This window comes from Piliocolobus tephrosceles, chromosome 5 (assembly GCF_002776525.5).
Source record: "Piliocolobus tephrosceles isolate RC106 chromosome 5, ASM277652v3, whole genome shotgun sequence".
Classification (NCBI taxonomy): Eukaryota; Metazoa; Chordata; class Mammalia; order Primates; family Cercopithecidae; genus Piliocolobus; species Piliocolobus tephrosceles.
Genome location: NC_045438.1, coordinates 60,430,676 through 60,453,652, shown reverse-complemented (window position 1 = coordinate 60,453,652; position 22,977 = coordinate 60,430,676). Strand labels below are relative to the sequence as shown.

General features: G+C 40.7%; 1 protein-coding gene across 2 annotated transcripts in view; it reads left to right on the top strand.

Moving 5' to 3' along the window:
• Window positions 1-260: 260 nt before the first annotated feature.
• The window catches only part of RSPH3 (radial spoke head 3), a 29,153-nt gene continuing 6,436 nt past the window's right edge, over window positions 261-22,977 (top strand). Inside the window, exons 1-7 of one of the 2 annotated variants that reach the window (XM_023206036.3) lie at window positions 261-1,021; window positions 6,449-6,536; window positions 13,710-13,851; window positions 16,941-17,086; window positions 18,021-18,224; window positions 20,082-20,244; window positions 22,669-22,755. In XM_023206036.3, the coding sequence (XP_023061804.1) occupies window positions 906-1,021; window positions 6,449-6,536; window positions 13,710-13,851; window positions 16,941-17,086; window positions 18,021-18,224; window positions 20,082-20,244; window positions 22,669-22,755 (946 nt within the window). In that variant the 5' untranslated portion in view covers window positions 261-905. Of the gene's footprint in view, window positions 1,022-1,121; window positions 1,261-6,448; window positions 6,537-13,709; window positions 13,852-16,940; window positions 17,087-18,020; window positions 18,225-20,081; window positions 20,245-22,668; window positions 22,756-22,977 lie in introns of those variants that run through there. The other variant, XM_023206038.2, reaches the window with a different exon arrangement.

Genomic DNA, 22,977 nt, shown 5'->3' with positions numbered 1-22,977 from the left:
TTCAGAGCTGGGAGCCTAATTAAGGGGAACTATTCCTTTATATTTTTTAAGACTCAATAAATTGCCCACTTCTTTCCCAAAATGAGATGTCTGTTGGGGCGGCCCTTGTCGCTCCGTGTGCCAAGGGTCCTCCGATTGCTAAGGACACAGCGGTGAGCAGAGAAGGCAGGTGAGGAACTGGACGGACGCAGCGGCAGAGGGCGGCGGCAGCCCGCCCCTGGGGCGGGGGAAGTGGAGGAGCCGGGAGACATCAGGAAGCCCTTCCCTGCCCGGGCACGTAACAGAGCTGGGAGCCTGGCTGCTAGGGGTTTGTCATTGCGGGGGCGGCCTGGGAGCGCTGCGGCGCCGCGGCAGGAGAAACAGCCAAGGACGCCCTGGAAGAGCAGGAGCACGTGGGCCTGCGAGAATGGCGCCAACACCAGCCCTGCAAAACCACATCCCAGAGCGGGGCCGAGGACAGCCACCATTGCCCCGCAGGCCTCAAGAAAGACGGTCAAGTCAGCCAAGACCGCCTACCTAGCCAAGAGCCTCCCAAAGCGCAGGCGCACCTACCCGGGGGCGCGGCTGGGCGGAGTCAAGAGCCGGAAGAGCCTTGCGCCGCGGTCCTTTCCCGGAAACCCGCGGGCCGGAAGTGTCCGGAATTCCAGCGCAGAGCCCCGGGTTGCTGGGCAACCGATGCGGCCGCTGCAGCTGCTGTCTGTGGTGCTGGGAGCGAGCCCAGTGTAGCTCCCACCTCCTACGCTGGTAACCTCCGGTCCCGCCCGCCTCCCTTGTTGTCGCTTCTCTTCGCGTCGCGGAATCCTTGCCCTTGGCACTACTTACATCTCTCCGGGTCCCACGACACCTTAGCACCCACCTGCTTCAAAGCCAAGTTCCACCGAAAGGGAGGCAGTCTGCCCCCGGACATGACTTCGGCGCTGACTGATGGCACCTCTCGGGCCCCGAGCACCTACACCTACACCAGCCGGCCCCGAGCACTGCCCTGCCAGCGCAGCCGTTACCGGGACAGCCTGACGCAGCCGTGAGTGACCAGACTAGCCCTTGTGTGGTCCATACTTGCACCCCATCCCCGGGCCGGGGTCTGGCCCCTTCGCCCTGGCAAAAGCTACTTATGCTGTCTTCCCTTGGCTGCACTCTGCTGAAATAAAAGTTCTGCCCTAAGGAATCTCCCTTGGTGTGGAGGAGTGAAGCAGGAAGGGGCATGCATTGGGCACCAGTTAACTTTTAGTGATACTGAGTTGCTGCCGTGGTCCTTAACAGGTACACGAATTGGCTCATTTCACAAATTTGAATTGTACCAGTGTGTATTGAGGGCCAGCTACGTGCTGAGCACCTTACTGGGGGCATTCATATACGTTTTCTTACTTAATCCACAGTGCTGTGAAGTTGGTTTTATAACTCCGTTATGCAGATGAGGGAACTGCGGTGCAAGGATATCCAACAATAGCATATCCAAAATGGGGGCCGAGTAAATCTCTTCTGCAGGCTTTGAGCAGGAGTAAGATTATTCTTCCATGCAGGACCACGTATTGGTTTTTTGTGGTACTGGTGGTGGTGGTGGTTGTTTTGAGATGGAGTTTCGCTCTTATCGCCCAGGCTGGACCGCAATGACACGATCTCCGCTTACTGCAACCTCCACCCCGCCCCCGCTCCCCTGGCCCAGGGTTCAAACGATTCTCCTGCCTCAGCCTCCCAAGTAGCTGGGACTACAGGCGCCCGTCACCACGCCCGGCTAATTTTTGTATTTTTAGTAGAGACAGGGTTTTGCCACGTTGACCAGGCTGGTCTCAAACTCTTGGCCTCAAGTGATCCGCCCGCCTCGGCCTCCCAGAGTGCTGGGATTACAAGCGTGAGTCACTGTGCCTGGCCGGCAGACTGTGTTTTTACATCGATGAACAGTTGCAAATATTCATACATACATAGGAAAGAAAAATATATATATAAGCTCTTAAAGTTCTCTTAAAGTTAAACGGTTCTCTAAAATTATTTCCATAAGCCTCAAATGTTGAATTCAGCAGACCTTTACAGGAATGCAAGTTCCATGGATACAGGAACCTTTGCATCTTTTATTCACCTAGTACAGTGCCTGGTACATAGTAAGCACTTAATACGAATTGTCGAATTGATGATTGAACATCAACAATGTAATTATTGATGCTTGGTTCAAACACTGTTTCTAAATTCATAATTATCTTGTTCTGACAAATTCTTTTGTAAGAGATGTCTATCACTGTGAGAAAACTAAAATAGAAAATTTAAATTTGAAGAGTGATTATTTATGTTAGAAAAGGATTCAATTTTAAAATTTTCTAATCCTTCCAAAAACACTTTCTGGTGCCTTTAAGTAGTTGCTTACAAATCACTATCCAATCAGACCAACAAATTAGAAACAAGAATCAAGGATGGTTCATTAGGAACAACTTTTTTGATAGTTGATTAGTATATTGAAGTAATCTGTTGATTAGTTGCTAAGTATATCTGAGTAATGCACAAGACAGAAAAATCTCAATTTTGAGAAAGTAGTATCTTACAAATCATAATCATTGATATCCTAATGGATAAAATACTGATATTTTATCCATAATTTGCTTATGGGTAAGGATAATATTCTCCTCTGATATCCTTATGAATAAAATATTTTTTAAGTGTTCAGGAGAGTAGCTGGGCATGGTGGCACGTGCCTGTAATCTCAGGTATGTCGGAGGCTGAGGCAGGAGGATCACTTAAACCCGGAAGGCAGAGGTTGCAGTGAGCCAAGATCATGCCACTGCACTCCAGCCTGGGCAACAAAGTGAAACTCGGTGTCAGAAAAAAAAAAAAAAAAAAGTGTTCAGGAGAGTATTTGTCTTATTCCATTTCATGTTGCTCTAACAGAGTATCTGAAACTGGATAGTCTATATAAAGAGATGTATTTAGCTCACAGCTCTGCAGACTGAGAAGTACAAGAGCATGGTGCTGGCATCTGCTTGCCTTCTAGTGAGGGCTTTTCTTGTTGTATCATAACATGATGGAGAAGGTCAAAGGGGAAGCAGATACGTGGGAAGTGGCCAAGCAGGAGGAAGTACCTCATTTTGTAACAACCCGCTCTTTCGGGAACTAGTCCTATGAGAACTTAATCCAGTCTCTTGAGAGTAAGAGCTCCCTCACTACTGCGAGAACTGGTGCCAAGCTATTCATGAGGGATCTACCCATGATCCAAACACCTCCCACTAGGCCCCTCTTCCCAACACTGCCATATTGGAAATTAAATTTCCATGTGAGTTTTAGTGGGGATGACAAACCACATCCAAACCACAGCAGTACTTTTAGTACTTTCAGTACTTGCTGGTGAGTAACTAGATGACCATATCCAAAAAGAGTATGCTTTTGTGTCAGTCTGTCTCTATGCTAGAATGCCTTTTAGTTGTTTCCTGTTCAAAATTTTATGTTGAACTGGATAAATCTTCAGTTTTTCATGGCTGGAATGGATTGAAGGGAGTCAAGATTCCAGATTATCTTGATTGGCTATATATAACTGGGCTGAAACCAGAAGATGAAACTTAATTGGAAAGCTGTGAAGTTTTACTTAGGTATGAGAAGTCAGTTATACAGAAATGGGAGTATCTGATTTTTCCTTTGAAAGGGTCTAGAAATTTAACACAAGTCTAATGTCAGTCAAGAACTTCCTCCTTTTCATAGGATTATAAAGCTGAAAGAGAACATTTGAATACTAGTCTTCTCATTTACAAACAAGAGAATGTAATACATCTTTTATGTATTTCTTGGTAGTTGGGTGATCATAAACACCATTAAATTCACCTTTAGGCATGTGTCAAAAGACAATTGTGATAATGACATCCTCATTTTACAAATCCTTTGGTAAAGGCTGTATAGCCCTTCTAATAAAATAACATTTTAATGCAAATGAATTAAAACCTTAGAACATACCTTAGAACATTTTTTTTAAAACTCAGATCAAATAAGGTTTAAAATCACTATAGTGGGCAGAATAATGATTCCCCAAAGATGTCCTCTTCCTCGTCCCCAGAACCTGTGAACATGCTATGTGGTAAAATGGACTTTGAGATGTGATTACATTAAGGATCTTGAGATGGGAGATCTTGAGATGGGAAATTAGCCTGGCTTATCCAGGTGGACCCAGTAGAATCACAATGGAGTCTTCAAAGTGAAAGAAGAAGGCAGGGTGCAGTGGCTCACGCCTGGAATTCCAGCACTGGGAGGCCGAGGTGGGCGGATCACGAGGTCAGGAGATGGAGACCATCCTGACTAATGCGGTGAAATGCAGTCTCTACTAAAAAAATACAAAAAAAAAAAAAAATTAGCTGGGCATGGTGGGGGCGCCTGTAGTCTCAGCTACAATGGAGGCTGATGCAGGAGAATGGTGTGAACCCAGGAGGCGAAGCTTGCATTGAGCTGAGATTGTGCCACTGCATTCTAACCTGGGCAACAGAGCAAGACTGCATCTCAAAAAAAAAAAAAAAACAAGTGAAAAAAGAAGGCACAGGAGTCTGAGTCATAGAAGGAGATGTGTCATTAGAAGCAAAGGTCAGAATCACACAAATGCTGACTGGAAGGCGACCACAAGCCAGGGAATGAGGGCAGTCTCTAGAGCCTGGAAAAGGCAAAGAAACGTTCTCCCCAGGACCTCCAGGAGGAGTGCAGCCCTGTTGACACCCATTTTGAACATCTGAACTGCAGAATTCTGAGAATAAATGTGTTATTTTAAGCCAACTACGTGGTTAGTAGTACCATTTAATGAAATAAGAAACACTGAAGAAGTAATGATTTGGAATGGAAGAGTAATAATTAGTTCAATTCTGAGGTTGCCTTCCAGATAACATAGTGAGATGTCATTGGGCAACTGGATATGCCTAGAGTTGAGAGAAGAGTTCTTGGCTAAATAGAAATTGGGAGTTTTGGCCAGGGTGGTTCACGCCTGTAATCCCAGCACTTTGGGAGGCCGAGGCGGGCGGATCACGAGGTCAGGAGATCAAGACCATCCTGGCGAACACAGTGAAACCCCGTCTCTACTAAAAATACAAAAAAATTAGCCGGGTGTGGTGGCGGGTGCCTGTAGTCCCAGCTACTCAGGAGGCTGAGGCAGGAGAATGGCGTGAACACGGGAGATGGAGCTTGCAGTGAGCCAAGATCACGCCACTGCACTCCAGCCTGGGCGACAGAGCGAGACTCCGTCTCAAAAAAAAAAAAAAAAATGGGAGTTTTAGGTATATGGATTATAACTGAAGTCTTGAAAATGGATGAGGTCAACTAAGGACAAGAGAAGGCTGAGCCTGGAGGAAATCCTCCAGTATGGGAGGAACTGCAAACAAAGGCTAAGAAAAAGGCGTTAGAGAAGTAGTAGAAAAACAATCAGAAGATTATGGTGGTAACACAGAGGCCTAGGAAAGAGAATGCTTCAGTAAAGGAGTGGCCAGCTGGGCTTAACACTGCCCAGAGATCAATTAATACAAGCAATGAAACATGTTAGAATGTTCAATAGTGGCTTCAATATATGATAAAAAAGCAACTTATACCCCACTCAGAATTATTTCCCATAGAATACTGTTGTTGGTGTAGGGCAATGTTTAGTTTCTTAGCTATAAACAATATATACCATTTAAATAACTTTGAATGAAAATATCAACTGTGTTTTTGTATTTTTTACTAGCAATCATTCTGATCCCTGAAATCAATATTTTATTTTATTTATTTATCTATTTATTTTTTGAGACAAAGTCTCTCTCTGTCTCCCAGGCTGGAGTTCAGTAGCCTGATCTCAGCTCACGGCAACCTCTGCCTCCTGGGCTGAAACCATTCTCATGCCTCAGGCACCAGAGCAGCTGGGATTACAGGTGCAGGCCACCAGGTCTGGCTAATTTTGTATTTTTAGTAGAGATGATGTTTCACCATGTTGGCCAGGCTGAAAAATTTTATTAACATTTTAAACAATAACTTTAAAAAAGTTTGGGTTTAAAGAACAATTAGAAAATTGACTTAATTTTTAAGCCTCATTTTTTTATTAGTGTAACTTTTCAATCTTTGAATCAAGCTTTTTTCAGTCCTTTAAAGAAGGCCCCTTTTCAAGTGGGCCATTTTCATATTTACCAAAGTCATACAGATTTACAGTCTAAATCTAGCCCTGCCACTTACTAGCAAGGTGACCTTGGGCAGACTCCTGAGTCTGTTTCCCCTTCTGAAAAAGGAATCATAATTCCCAACTTGGCAGCTTATTGTGAATAATAAATAAATAATGTACATGAAGGACCTGGCATATAGTAAGCATTACATAAATTGTATCCATTTACCTCCTTATTTTATGGACCACACTAAAACAGAAATTTATTTTCTTAAAATATATTTATTTTAGTCTAAATCCTATTGAAAATGAGTTACTTCATAGATACCAATACTCTATTAAAGTGGTTATACAGAATTTTCTGTTTTACAGTGATGAAGAACCTATGCGTTATGGAAACATAATGTATGACAGAAGGGTAATTCGAGGCAACACTTATGCACTCCAGACAGGGCCACTGGTAAGTTAAGTTTGAATAGTCTAACACCCTGTTCTCACATTATCTGTGGGGAAGGATCAGTTTCTTTGTGTTAATTTCTAATCCATTGCAGACTAAAACATTCATAAAATAAAGATGAATTACTATAAAAATGAAGTTTTAAAAAAGACATACAAATGGAAGCCCAATGAGTTTCCAGGAGCTGGGGGATGAGGGAGCCAGGGAAGGAGTTATTGTTTAATGAGTGTAGAGTTTCGGTTTTGCAAGGGGAAAAGAGTTCCAGAGATAGAGGATGGTGACAGTGATAGAACAATGTGAATGTGATTAATACCACTGAATTTTATACTTAAAAATGGTTAAGGTGATAAATTTTACATTATGTGTATTTTACCACAAAAAAAGAATTAACTAAAAAAAGAAAAAGCCCCAATTTTGCATTAGATTCAACAGAACTCTGCCATTCTAAACATTGCTAAACTTTTACTCTCAATTTCTATACTTAAATTGTTACAGACCAGTTCAAATAGTTTATAGACATACTAGCCAGAGGCCCACATTTTGAGTAGCCCTTGTTGATTGCATCTAGGTTTGTTTAGATTATCTCATACTCTAATACAATTATCATTATTTAATCAAAAAGTCTGAATTCTGCTTCTTTAATTCACTCAACAAATATTTATTGACTTTTAGGTCCTGTTATGGGTACCTAGGATACAGAGATGAGTAAGACATGGTATGATATTAAGGGTGGTGAGTTCTTGGCACAGAAATGAAATACAGGTGAATCTCTAAACTGTATATGACATATAAGTGCCTAATACAAGATGATGATAGAGATGCTTCTCTACTTAGGATGAGGTTATGTCCCAATAAACTCACTGAACATTGAAAATGGATTTAAAACACCAAACCTGCCAAACACCAGAGCATAGCATAGCCTACTTTAAATATGCTCAGAGGCCAGGCATGGTGGCTCACACCTGTAATCCCAGTACTTTGGGAGGCCAAGGTGGGCAGATCGCCTGAGCCCAGGTGCTTGAGACCAGCCTGGGCAAAGTGGCAAAACCCTATCTCTACAAAAAAAAAAAAAAGAAAAAAAAAACCCCAAAAATTAGCTGGGCATGGTGGCACGCACCTGCAGTCCCAACTACTTGGGAGGCTGAGGCAGAAGGATTGATTGAACCCAGGAGGACAAAGCTGCAGTGAGCTGTGATCACACCACTGCACTCCAGCCTGGGTGACAGAGGGAAACCCTGTCTCAAAAAACAAAAACAAAAACACAACCTAGAATGTTAAGGAATTGAGGGAAGCTCAGTGTGCCTGAATCGGAGTCTGAGGCAGGGAGTATCAAGAAATAAGTGATTAAAAAGAAGTTAAAGATGAATAATAGCATTCAAATCCACATTAGAGAGAATGTTGTTGAATGTCAAATGAGGTATGTGAAGAATCCACCTAAGTAAGGTATGTTCCCAGAACGAGACTCTGTCTCAAAAAAATAAGTGCTCAGAACACTTACATTAGCCTACCATTGGGAAAAATCATCTAACACAAAGCCTATTTTATAATAAAGTGTTGAATATCTCATATAATTTATTAAATATTAAAGTGAAAAATAGAATGGTTGTATGAGTATTCAAAGTACATTCTCTGTGGATACTTTTGTATCATCATAAAGCTGAAAAGTCATAAACCACATAAGTTGGGGAACATCTATTAGTCTGAAGCAATGGTTAACTTATTAAACATACATATATATATATATGTATATACGCTTCAACCCTATCCTGGATCTCCTGCATTAGAACCTCCAGGGATTCCCTGCTTCTCCCACTGAGGTGGTATCAACAAGGGTGGAGCAGGAAGCTGGACTTTCACCTTCACCCAGTGCCAGTGAGGTAGTAGGAGATGGCACAAGTCAGTGCCCCACTCTTTCTGTGGTGGTGCCAGCAAATCCAGTGGGTAGCTGAATTGCAGTCCTATCTGGCAGTAACAAGGTGGTATGAGGCAGTGCTAGTCAATGCTGCACTCTCCAGACACCACCACCAGTGTCAACAGAGCCTAGAAGGAGCTGAACTACCACCCCTACCTGGCACCGATGTGTTGGTACAGGTTGACCCTCTGCTTTTGTTGAGGTGGTGTCTTTGGGACCCACCAGGAAGTTGAACTTCTAACCCCACGCAGGCTTGTGCACTAAACAAAAAGGGTGACTTTCTACTGAAAAATTACATAGGATCCAAAGTCTTAAAATATAATACCCAAAATAGCCAGGATACAAACCAAAATCACTCATCATACAAGAATCAGGACAGTCACAACTTGCACAAGAAAAGACAATCAAGAAATGACAAAACAAGATGACTCAGATGTGGGAATTACCTGACAAAGATTTTAAAGCAACAATCAAACATGTTTCAGTGAAAAGTGGACAATTATAGACACTCTTGAAACAAACAAACAAACAAAAATCTTAGCAAAGAAATACAAGATACAAAAGTGAACCAAATGGAAACTTATAGAACTGAAAAATACAATAACTAAAATAAAAAACTCACTGGATGGACTCAGTAGTACATTGGAAATGACATAGGGAACAATCAATGAACTTGAAGAAAAATCAATGAAGAATGGAAGTTATCCAGCTGAACAGAGAGAAAATAGACCAAATAAATAAATAAAAAGCCTGAGAAAGCTGAAGAACAATCACAAAGATTTACATTCATGTTGTTGGAATCCTAGAAGGAGAGGAGGAAAACTAGGAGATGGAAATCTTGGATCTGTAGGCAAAAGGCCTGCAGATCCAAGAAACCAAGTGACTCCGCCGAAGAGGATAAACCCAGAGAAATCTACCCGAGACAAATCAAGATCAAACTTTTGAAAATTAAAAACAAAACATTTTGAAATCAGCCAGAAAGAAATTACACGTTAGCTAAAGGAGAATGATGATTTAAATGGCAGTGGATTTCTTACCTAAAACATGGAGACAAGAAAGTGGCACAATATTTTCCAAGTCCTTAAAGGAAAAAACTATCAAGCTCTAATTCTAATCCAGTGAAAATATTTTTCAGGAGTTCCAAAATAGCAGCATAGAAGCAGGCTGGCTTCACACCCCTGCAAAAGAAAATCAAGAACAAACGTACAGTGCGGAGATTACAACCAGCAATATTCTAGATGTCAAGTAGAAGGAGGAGGCACTTCCCAGGGCTACAGAAAAGTGAAAAAGCTCCAAGGAGATGGTAGGAGAATCAGACGTTCATGTCTACAGTATCTCTCCTTCTAGTCTGCCTGGCACTAAGGATGTGGAGGATTGTATTAGGGTTCTCTAGAGGGACAGAACGAATGGAACAGATATATATATGCAGTAGAATGTATTAAGTATTAACTCACACAATCACAAGGTCCCACAATAGACCATCTGCAGGCTGAGGAGCAAGGAGAGGTAGTCCAGGTTCCAAAACTGAAGAACTTGGAGTTCAAAGATCGAGGGCAGGAAGCATCCAGCGCAGGAGAAAGATGTGGGCTGGGAGGCTAGGCCAGTCTCTCTTTTCACATTTTTCTGCCTGCTTATATTCTAGCCACTCTGGCAGCTGATTAGACTGTGCCCACCCCAGTTAAGGGTGGGTCTGCCTTTCCAAGCCTGCTGACTCAGATGATAGTCTCTTTTGGCAACACCCTGAGATACACCTAGGATCAGTACTTAGTATCCTTCAATACAGTCAAGTTGACACTGAGTATTAACCATCACAAGGATTTATCTCTAACTTGTGATTTCTGCACTGGAGAAAGATCAAGGTGGACAACTAGTTTCCCTACCATGTTGGGTTCCCTGGCAGGAAATTCAGCCCACAAGAAGCATCATGTGTTCCTGAAAAGAGAGATACCCCTGAGTACAGCCAAAGACAAAATGGGGAGGTGAGACTACCATCCCCAGCCCTGGCCACTCTATTGTATAACTCAACCAAAGGAAGCACCAAATGAGAGTGGCTGTTCAGCAGCACCACCCTGTAGCAGATAACATTGTACCGGTCCCCTGGGCATAGACACCTAGCCAGTCCCACTACCAGTATATCCCCTTTGGGACCTCCCCTATTCAGGATGGGCAGTGCTCTGATCATCAGGCAGGGTGAACCTGGCCTTAAGGCACCACCTAGAGCCAAAAAGGAGGCAGCAATCTAGTGATAAAGGATCTCTGGCAGGGCGCAGTGTCTCATGCCTATAATCCCAGCACTTTGGGAGGCCGAGGCAGGCAGATAGCTTGAGGTCATTAGTTCGAGACCAGCCTGACCAATATGATGAAACCCCATGTCTACTAAAAATACAAAAATTAGCCAGGTGTGGTGGCAGGCACCTGTAAGCCCAGCTACTTGAGAGGCTGAGTCAGGAGAATCGCTTGAACCCAGGAGGCAGAGGTTGCAGTGAGCCAAGATCACACCAGTGCACTCCAGCCAGGGTGACAGAGTGAGACTCTGTCTCAAAAAAGGGAAAAAAAAAAAAAAAGGATTTCTAAGAAAATATATCCAATAAAAAGCAAAAACAAGCCAGACAGAGAAGACTGGACTAAATAATCCTTCAGTGCAGAGACATAGACATATATCCACATGAAACAATAGCAAACGAGGAACCATGACCTACCTACCTGAAGGGACAAAGCAAGGAATCAGTAACTGGCCCTAATGAGATGGCAGGATGTGAGCTCTCTGACCAAAAATTCTAAATAGCAGTTTTAAGGAAATTCGGTGACATCTAATATAACACAGAAAAGCAATTTAGAAATTTGTTAGAGAAATTTAACAAGGAAATTGAAATAATTTGTAAAAATCAAGCAGAAATCTTGGAGCTGAGTAATACATTTGTTGAACTGAAAAATGTATTAGAGGCTTTCAACAACAGAATGAATCAAGCAGAGGAAAGAATCAGTGAACATGAAGACAAAGACAGACTATTTGAAAATACACAGTCTGAGGAGAGAAAAGAATGAGAAAAAACAAAGACTGTTTACAAGATATAGAAAATTACCCCAAAAGATCAAAGCTAAGAATTACCTGTGTTCAAGAGGGAATTGAATAAGAGTAAGGAGTAGGAAGCTTGTTTTAAGAAATACTAACAAAACTTTCCAAAACTTGAGAAAGAGATAGATATCCAGGTACAGGAAGGTCAGAGAATACCAAACAGTTTCACCCCAAATAACAGTTTCACCCCAAATAATACCCCATAGAATAATCAAGCTCTCAAAGGTCAAGGACAAAAAAAGAATCCCAAAAGCAGCAAGAGAAAAGAAGCAAATAACATACATGAAGCATCTCCAATCCATCTGGCAGCAGACTTCTCAATGGAAACTGTACAGGCCAGGAGGTAGTAAGATGACCAGGAGGGACTGGGGTGACATTTTCAAAGTGCTGAAAGAAAAAAAAAATCATCTAAGAATATTGTATCCACAAAGTTATCCCTCAAATATGAAGGAAAGATAGTCTTTCCTAGACAAGTAAGAGCTGAGCAAATTTAGCACCACCACACTCATCTTACAAGAAATGTTAAAGGGAATTCTTCAGCCTGAACAACAACAACAACAACAAAAACACTAATGTGCCAAAAGAAAACATTTGAAGGTATGAAACTTACTGGTTAAATTAAGTACATAGACAAACCTAGAATACTCTCATACTATAACTGTAGTATGCAGTCCACTCATAATTCTACTATGAGGCCCAAAAGACAACTATCAAAAACAGTAATAGCTGTAGCAACCTGTTAAGAGGTAGGTAATCGCACCACTGCACTCCAGCCTGGGCGACAGTGCAGACTTGGTCTCAAAAAAAAAAAAGAAGTGCAGTGAAGCAACTGGAAGTTGGTATGTGGGGGGATGGAGTTAAAGTGTAGAATATTTTTTCTTTGCTTCTGTTCTTTGTGATCTAAGATAAGTTGTCATCTCTGCAAACAACTTGCTATATCTATCTATGTTTTTTGTAAGCCTCATGGTAACCACAATGCAAAAATCTGTAATGGATTTACCAAAAATTAAAAGCAACAAACTAAAATATACTACCAGATAAAGTCACTTAACACAAAGAAAGACAATAAAGAAGGAAGGAGATACAAAACAACCAGAAAATAAGCAACAAAATGGTAGTAGGAAGTCCTTGCTTTATCAATAATAACACTGAATGTAAGAGGACTCGGTTCTCCAATTAAAAGGCATAGAATAGCTGATTGGATAAAGAAACGAGACCCAACTGTATGCTGCTACAAGAAACTGACTTCACCTATAGAGACACACATAGACTGAAAGTAAAGGGATGGTAAAAGATTTTCCATGCATCTGGAAACCAAAAAAGAGCATGAGTATACTTACATCAGATAAACTACAAATCAAAGACTGTAAAAAGAAACATAGTCACTCTGTAATCATAAAGTGATCCGTTCAGCCAGAGGATGTAACAATGATAAATATACACCCAACACCAGAGCTCCCAATTATGTAAAGCAAACATAAATAGATCTAAAGGGAGAGATAGACTGCAATGCAATAATAGTAGGAGATTTCAACAACCCATTCTCAGTAATGAGTAGATAATCCAAACAGAAAGGAAAAAGAAGAGAAAGAAAGAAAAGAAAATTGGTGTTAAACTTCACACTAGACCTATTAGGACTAACTGATATCCATAGAACATTTTATCCATCCTCTGCAGAGTACACATTTTTTTTCTTCAGCACATGGATCATTCTTCAGAATAGACCATATCTTAGACCACAAAACATGTCTGCACAAATTCAAAAAAGTAGAAATCCTATCAAGTATCTTTGCTGATCACAATGAAGTAAAACTAGAAATCAGTAATAAAAGGAACCTTGGAAGCTACAAAAATACATAGAAATTAAACAGCATGCTCCTGAATGATCAGCAGGTCAATGAATAAATTAAAAAGGAAATATTTTTATTGTTTTTGTAAATATATAGATACGATTGTGCACCCATGTATTCCAGTTAACAGTCATACTTTGAAGTTACTTTTATGCTTTGTCAAACATCTTTGTAATTATCTGACAAAGTACTAATGCAATTTTAATGAAGTTACTGATAATCAGGAAACATTATGATAAAAGCCTTTATACTACCCAGGAATTGCTTTTGGAATGGCAGTTCTTGTATGCTTTAATAAATATTTTCTAAATTCTAGAAGTATTTTCTATCACTGTTAGCTCGGACAGCCTGATTCTCTAGAGCTTCAGAGACAACGGGAGGCTAAGAAGAGGGCTCTTGCCAGAAAACAAGCCCAAGAGCAGCTCAGACAACAAACACCTGAACCTGTGGAAGGCAGAAAGCATGTTGATGTGCAAACAGGTGTGTGACTGTGCCCTTGGCATTGTATCCTCTTGGTTTACTCAGTTGTCTGTCAGTTCATTTGTGTTTGGCCTTTGTATTATTTATGCCTCTCCTGTGCTATCTGATACTTCCCCAGTAACATGGTAGGGAAGTTCATTTATTAAAGAAATACATAGACTAGGCTGGGTGTGCTGGCTCACGCCTGTAATCCCAGCACTTGGGGAGGCTGAGGCGGGCAGATCGCCTGAGGTCAGGAGTTTGAAACCATCCTGGCCAATGGGGTGAAATACCCCGTCTCTACTAAAAATACAAAAAACTTAGCTGGGCATGGTGGCAGTCGCCTGTAATCCCAGCTACTCAGGAGGCTGAGGCAGGAGAATCGCTTGAACCCAGGAGGCGGAGGTTGCAGTGAGCCGAGATTGCACCATTGCACTCCAGCCTGGGCGACAAGAGCTAAAGTCCATCTCCCAAAAAAAAAAAAGAGAGAGAGAAAGAAATACATAGACTGTATACTATTATCTTACTGGATATGACTGGAAGTGGGATGGGGTTCAAAAAAAAAAAAAGAAAGAATTTTGGCCAAGCATAGTGGCTCACATCTGTAATCCCAGCACTTTGGGAGGCAAGGCAGGAGGATCACTTGAGCCCAGGGGTTCGAGACCAGCCAGGGCAACATACCAAGACCCCATCTCTACAAAAAAAATTTTAAAATTGGTTGAGCATGGTGGTGCACGCCTATAATTCCAACTACCCAGTAGGCTAAGGCAGGAAGATTATATGTGCCCAGGATTTCAAGGCTGCAGTAAGCTATGATCACACCACTGCACTCAGCCTGGGCAACAAATAAATAAATAAAAGAATTTTGTGACCAAACAAATTGTGTCTTAGGAGCCCTTTTCCACATACTCTGTTCTCAAACTGGGATTCTTTCTCATAGCCCAACATGAATCACTGTTCTTTTCATTAGGACTTACAGGAAAGGAGAGCAATATAATTCTACTTTGTCATTTTGTCTTTTGAGAGGAATAAACCCACTCCCATCTGAGTCATCTGCCTCTCACACCAGCCTCCTCTGTCCTCTGGTTCTGTCGCTGTGCACATTCCCCAGGCCCACACAGGCACCCCTGAGGCAGGTGTCAGGATTTGCGTGCTTATCTTGCTGTCCTCAGCTGTAGAGGCTTACCTGGTCCTATAGGGTCTAGCTGTATTGTTGACAGAATCATGGTCATCAGACAGTGCTTGGTGTTTTCCTTGGACCACTGTCACTACTTGAGGTTCACTTTGTACCCTTCCAAGATGGTGAGTGGATCCTTCAGGATTATTTCTGCATGGTAAAGGCAAAAGGAACCATTCCATGCTTTAACACTTGCCTTTAGGCCAAGTCTAGAATGTGTGTATGGCTGTCACTAGCCAAAGAGCTAAGTTTTCATGTTTCTTTATACCATCAGAATATTGGCCGGGCGCGGTGGCTCAAGCCTGTAATCCCCAGCACTTTGGGAGGCCGAGACGGGCGGATCATGAGGTCAGGAGTTCGAGACCATCCTGGCTAACACGGTGAAACCCCGTCTCTACTAAAAAATACAAAAAAAAGCTAGCCGGGCGAGGTGGTTGGCGCCTGTAGTCCCAGCTACTTGGGAGGCTGAGGCAGGAGAATGGCATAAACCCGGGAGGCGGAGCTTGCAGTGAACTGAGATCCGGCCACTGCACTCCAGCCCGGGCGACAGAGCGAGACTCTGTCTCAAAAAAAAAAAAGAATATTAAGTGATATAATAGCAGCCAGCTTTTTTTGGATATTTCCTCAGAGACTGAACCAGGTCCTTTATCTGTGTATTTCCTTCATTATTACAAAGATTCTGTGTGATGGGTAGTTATAGCCCATTTTCCAGATGAAGAAACTGAGGCCCAGAGAGGACATTACTTGGCCATGTCCTGTGCCCAACATCTGACTCTAGTGCTCATGTTCTTTGCTTGATACCACATTGCCCTTGCCTCATATAAATTACTCCTAACATGAAATTTGTTTTCATACATCTGTTTATGATCTGTAGTGTAGAGGTAACATCAAATAACCTGGTGACTTGGTACATGTTTTTTTTTTTTTTTTTGAGATGGAGTCTCGCTCTGTCGCCCAGGCTGGAGTGCAGTGGCCGGATCTCAGCTCACTGCAAGCTTTGCCTCCTGGGTTCATGCCATTCTTCTGCCTCAGCCTCCCGAGTAGCTGGGACCACAGGCGCCCGCCACGTCACCCGGCTAGCTTTTTGTATTTTTTAGTAGAGATGGGGTTTCATCGGGTTAGCCAGGATGGTCTCGATCTCCTGACCTTGTGATCCGCCCATCTCAGCCTCCCAAAGTGCTGGGATTACAGGCTTGAGCCACCGTGCCCGGCCGGTACATGATTTTTTAAATATCCAGGAATTTTCAAATCTTTGTATGTTTACTATCTTAGGACTCAAATATATATATATATGTATTACTGACTTTTTATCGACTGTTGTACTCTGCATCTTATACACATCTACAGTCTCATGTTCTTCTTCAGTTCCATTTTCAAATACAAAGCTCAGTGCTTTCTAGACATTCAGTAAATGTTCTAGCCTGACTAACTCTTATCTATGGCCTTCCAAATATTTAAAAACTCGTAGTTCAGTATGTGAAGTAAGCCCCACATTTGAACACTTTTATTCTAATACTTATTTTCTGGTTCATTTAAATATGTTTTGAAGGAGCTAAAATTTCAAATACGCATATATGCTTGAAATAGACCAGAATTTTCTTTCTTTGAGACAGAGTCTCATTGTGTTGCCCAGGCTGCAGTACAGTGACATGATCTTGGATCACTGCAACCTCCACCTCCCAGGTTCAAGCAATTCTCCCACCTCAGCCTCCCAAGTGACTGGGACCACAGGCACGCACCACCACACCCAGCTAATTTTTGTATTTTTTGTAGAGATGGGGTTTTGCCGTGTTGGACAGGCTGGTCTCAAACCCCTGGCCTCAAGTAATGCACCCTCCTCGGCCTCCTAAAGTACTGGGATTATGGGCATGAACTACTGTGCCTGGCCTTAGACCAAAATTTTAAACTCAATGTATATGATGATTCTTCTTAGAATTATACCTTGAAGAAATTGCTGATCGCATAATAGAAGTTGATATGGAATGCCAAACAGATGCATTTTTGGACAGACCACCAACACCACTCTTTATTCCTGCCAAAACTGGCAAAGATGTGGCCACCCAAATACTAGAAGGAGAGGTACAGTATATCCTGTGGGTTCCCTCTATAATCTTTATAAATGAGGAACAAGAGCCACTTCACAATCAGATTCGACTTCTTGGATTTCTTTCCAGATATTATCTATAATGGTTTTATCATATAGTACTCAGAAATGTTTTAAAATACCATGTTCTGATTTCTTTGCCAATTAAAAACAAAATTATTTAAAATATTTTTAGAATATTTCCACATTTGATTTTTGTTTGTTTGTATGCTTGCTTAATGTATGTATATAAGATAGATTTGTACTAAAGAAAAATAATATCCCTGGTATAAAAGATTCCACAATTAGTTGCTTGTGGATTATATAACTTTTGTAAAGATACTCTCTCATTTAAAAAAAAATTTAATAATTACATTTTTCTATCAGTGTGGAATGCATAAATGAGCCTGTTTATGAAATTGAAGAAGAGAAGGCAATGATTATGTTCATAATGACCTAAATGAGTTTTAACACTTGTGGGAACTTGAAAGAATTGTCATTGAAATTGGGAAATAAAATAAATCTTCAGAAGCTATCTGAAAGTTATATTTGCCTAGAAATCCTAGCAATGAATCACCAAAATATCTACTATTCTTGTTCCTTCGTTCATCAAACTGTTATTTAAAAATAAATAAAAATCAAACAGAGAAGGCAAAGAATAAGACAGACAAGGATATTTCTCTTCAGTGTCAGGGTTCATTTTGATGAATGCATACATTTTTTTCATAACTTTGACTTAACAGATTTTTGCCTGTAAACAAAATGTTGTTGATTTTGAGGATTAGAAACCATAAATAAAGCACCAGCACAGTGCCTGGCACACAGGAGACACTTAATAAATAGTATCTTGTTATTGCTATTCATTATATTTTTGTTGTGCATTCGATTCATAATTAAAATTTTAAGTTTGCTTTATTTTGTATGTTTAAGCTCTTTGACTTTGATCTTGAAGTTAAACCAGTGTTAGAAGTTTTGGTGGGGAAGATAATTGAGCAGTCTCTTCTGGAAGTAATGGAAGAAGAAGAGCTGGCTAACCTGCGGGCCAGTCAGCGTGAGTATGAAGAACTACGGAATAGTGAACGTGCTGAAGTTCAACGACTTGAAGAGCAAGAGAGGCGACACCGAGAAGAAAAAGTATATATAATTGTATTTTTCTTTCTTAGGCAGTCTTTTGGCTAGTTAGCATATTATGTTCAAAATTACATGTGATGATATATCATAAAACTAAAGATCTTTGGGAATATATTAGAAAAAGATCTGGCCGGGGGGCGCGGTGGCTCAAGCCTGTAATCCCAGCACTTTGGGAGGCCGAGACGGGCGGATCACGAGGTCAAGAGATCGAGACCATCCTGGCTAATACGGTGAAATCCCGTCTCTACTAAAAAATACAAAAAACTAGCCGGGCGAGGTGGCGGGCGCCTGTAGTCCCAGCTACTTGGGAGGCTGAGGCAGGAGAATGGCGTAAACCCGGGGGGGCGGAGCTTGCAGTGAGCTGAGATCCGGCCACTGCACTCCAGCCTGGGTGACAGAGCGAGACTCCGTCTCAAAAAAAAAAAAAAGAAAAGAAAAAGATCTATAATATTTTTGCTCAGGTCTCTTCTATAGATCAGAGATCTTTCATGGACTGAATTCCATCTTTTAAACTCCAGCTTACATAAATATACCTAAAGTGAGTTTCCAAAAGTTTCTAAATAAAATGAAAGTTCCTAAGTTACACGTGTCCCAGTTGAAGACTCTCTTAAATATCAGCAGTGCTAAAGAAAGAAAGATATATGTTGGTTTGCCGTAAGTCAGTGGCAGAAAGATGGAAGGAAGGAAAAAGTGAGTGTATTGGAGAGAGACTGTGGGTAAGAAGCAGGGCATCTGGGTAGAATTCTGATTCTTTTTCTCCGTGACCAGGCCCTTCTTTATACCCTTAGTGACACACCAGACTGATGTGGGTTCTTACAGAGTATTTTTCAGATTCAGGATTTTTAGAATCTTCAATAAGGAAAAGTTTACAATCTAGTTTTTAAAATGTGCCAGTAGCCTAAGTTAGGAAGCATTAGAATAGATAGTCTTTCTGGTTCTGGCAATAACTGTCACCCTTTGTTGTATACTGATGAACAATTATAAAGTAGTATCTTAATACCTGAAACAGTTCCGAAAAAATTCCCAAGGGGCCTAACTTACTATGCTATGAAAAATAGCGTAATTGTTGGGAAATCCTACTCAATACCTATCAAATGGACTTTAATTCCAATGTAAAGAGCATAGGGCTTACAATAAGGATTGTGCAAAAGTAAGACTTTATTTACAAATATAAATTGTGGCAAAATAAACTTTGTTGAAATGGGTCATGAAATCTTTATCAAAAAATATTTGTTTATTCACTATTTGGAAATATATTATGGAAAGCTGGATACAGGAATCACCTAGATTTATATTTGTTTAGAGTTTAAATATAGATTTAATTAGAAAATATATTAATGCTCCCACTTCCACATGAGAGTAGAGAACAGGATTCATCAGCTTTGTAAATATTACATGGTCTAAAGGAAGCAACAGCAAAAAATAAGAGGCTTTCATAATCTTCAGAACCATTCATCTTTACAAATTCAGGGAATTGTTACGAATGAACTCATTCACTGGCCCACTGGTAATTTTTCTTACCAGTAATATTTCATGATAATATTATTTTAAAATACATATAGTGGTGATTATCTTTTTGCTACCATCTATACTGTCAAGCATGTATGTCTTGAAATTATTTTACTTGAAATGAATAGTGAGATTTTTACCTTAAATTCCATCATTTATAACTTCCTGAATTCAGTACCCACTAGCTGTTGAAATTCATTGAAATTCTGATGAAAAATATGGACCTTTAATAGATAGACACTTCGCTGCCCATTTTTTGATAAGTCTGGATTCTTCTACTTATTAACTTTACTAGATTCAGTACTTGGGGAGGGCATAAGAGCTAAATAACCACCTATGTTATTTTGGCAGGAACGGCGTAAGAAACAGCAGTGGGAAATAGTGCACAAGCACAATGAGACATCACAAAAAATCGCCGCCCGAGCATTTGCACAGCGTTACCTGGCTGACCTTCTCCCGTCTGTTTTTGGCAGCCTCAGGGATAGTGGCTACTTTTATGATCCCATTGAAAGAGGTTTGTAGATATTTTTGTTAGATTAATTCTGTTGTAATAAGCATCCTCTTAATGGTTCAAATTTATGTTATGTCCATTTTTATTTTGAATTGGAATCTTTCTATTTCTGATACAAAGTCAATTTTAGTTGTTTAAATTAAGTACAGTTGTTAATGAGATGTGTATTTTGAAGATCTTGATTTAAGGATATTATGTTTGTTTATTGAGAAGCAACATTTGTATAGTAGAAAGAAATATGGACTTGGTATTGAAAAACTTGAGTTTGGGTTGCAGCTTTATCATTAGCTAGCTTGATGACCTCCAGTTTCTTCATGTGTGAAATGAGAAATTTTTTTTAATTTTTTTTTTTTTTAATTTTTTTTGAGATGGAGTCTCACTCTTTTGCCCAGGCTGGAATACAGTGGCACGATCTTGGCTCACTGCAACCTCCGCCTCCCAAGTTCAAGCAATTCTCCCTGCCTCGGCCTCCCGAGTAGCTGGGATTACAGGCACCTGCTACCACGCCCAGCTAATTTTTGTGTTTTTTAGTAGAGATGGGGTTTTGCCATGTTGACCAGGCTGGTCCTGACCTCAAGTGATCCGCCTGCCCCAATTGGCCTCCCAAAGGGCTGGGATTATAGGCGTGAGGCACTGTGCCCAACCTGAAATGAGGATTATTTAGGAGTTAAGTCATAAAATATATGAAACTGTGTAAACTGTAAAGTCCTATGTATGCGTAAGTAGTTGTTATTAACTTTTTCTCAGCCGACTTATTCCAATCAAAAACCCTTTGAGGGTAGCTATCAAGGTCATTTATTCATTTAATTAGGCTCTTACCCTGTTCCAGGCAGTGTTTGGTATTGGAGAAAAAGAAGGATCCCTGATCTCTGCCATTAGGGAACCAATAGCCTGATAGCTGTCTGTCTGTATCCCCTCACAGTCCACGTTCCTAGCTGCTCGGCCAGTGGAAAGGAAGAGTTACATGTCCTCACCACCACCCACCTTCCTCAGGGTGAAAAGCGCTTACATCCACCGTGCTTGGTGTACAGGTCCCATTTTGTTGGGCAGTAGTATTTAGGACACATGTTAGTAATGTTAATTTTCACTGATTACCTATTCAATTCAATACAAAGAGGTGAGATCACAGACAAATATTATTAATATACATAGTATTTTTCATAGGTGATATCATTTGATACTCCCAATAACCCTGTAGGATAGACAGGTCAGACAGAATTCCCATTTTTTCAGAAACAGAAACTGAAGCTCAGAGAAGTTAAATGCCTTGCTCCCAGCTCCTCAGGCCGTGGAAATATTAGACCTCAAACTGACTTGGAACTCAGACTCCAAGTCCAGTGTTCATTCTCAGCTACCATCCTGCTGTCCTGGGCTCTAGCTTGGACTCTGTTAGCCAGAGAGACCAGTAGCCTTTTTTCTATCACAGATTGCCAAAATGTAAGTTATAGATCATTTAAAAGCTTGCAAATGAAATTCATACCTGAGATTAAAATTATTTATAGTAGTGAATATAATATTCTATCACACTCTCCATTTCATCCTATTGAAAAATAAAATTAGATGCCTGCTCCAAAAAATACTGTTTTGAAACTTTAAAATATATATTGTAATAGACCATATTTTTAAAATACTTACACAGTAGATTTCAGTTTGAACAAACTTAATACTGATGGAAATACCTAGTTTCTGACCTATTTCTAGATGGCTGCCTCCTCAAATGCCCTCTCACCTGCATTCTCTGAGTCTGATCAGCTTCCTTCCATTAGGCCCTGGGTTTCAGGTGGAGACTTTCTTTTACTGGCATTGCTCAATTCCAGATTTGCATTGCATTTGGATTGGAGTTCTCCCAAACCCACATCCTCCCCCTGCCTCCCTGATCCATTTCAGATTGCACCTATGAAGGAAACTCCAAATGCCTTGACTCCAAGGAAGGCCTCATAGTTCTTAAAATATTGGAACAGGCGCGGTGGCTCACAACTGTAATCCTAGCACTTTGGGAGGCCAAGGCAAGTGAGTCACGAGGTCAGGAGATTGAGACCATCCTGGCCAACATGGTGAAACCCCGTCTCTACTAAAAATACAAAAATTAGCCAGGCGTAGTGGCATGTGCCTGTAGTCCCAGCTACTCAGAAGGCTGAGGCAGAAGAATCACTTGAACCTGGGAAGCAGAGGTTGCAGTGAGCAGAGATCATGCCACTGCACTCCAGCCTGGGCGACAGAGCGAGACTCTCAAAAAAAAAAAAATCACTTATGCAACAGAAAGGAAACTGACCAAAACATATATAAGGAATATGGCAAAAGTTATGCTGTATGAGTCTACTTAACATTTTTTATTAAGAAACTAATGTTGATGAGTCTATTACATTAGGAGAAAAGTACATTATTCCTCTGATGATACATAAAAATCAATGAATTCTTTTATTACAGATATTGAGATAGGATTTCTTCCATGGCTAATGAATGAAGTTGAAAAAACCATGGAATATAGCATGGTGGGAAGAACAGTGCTTGACAGTAAGTTATTTTATCCAAAAATTCATCTCTAAAATTTTTAGTAGAAAGAATAAATTGAATAATTGAAAGGTTAATTTTACAGTTCTAATACTTAAACTTTTAGTATATCAATTGTATTAATAGAAGTGCAAATTTTTACCCTCAATATTATTTTTGGCTCTTTTATAATTTGATATCTATTAATATCTTCTGTCATTACTTCATAAATGATATTCTGTTAAA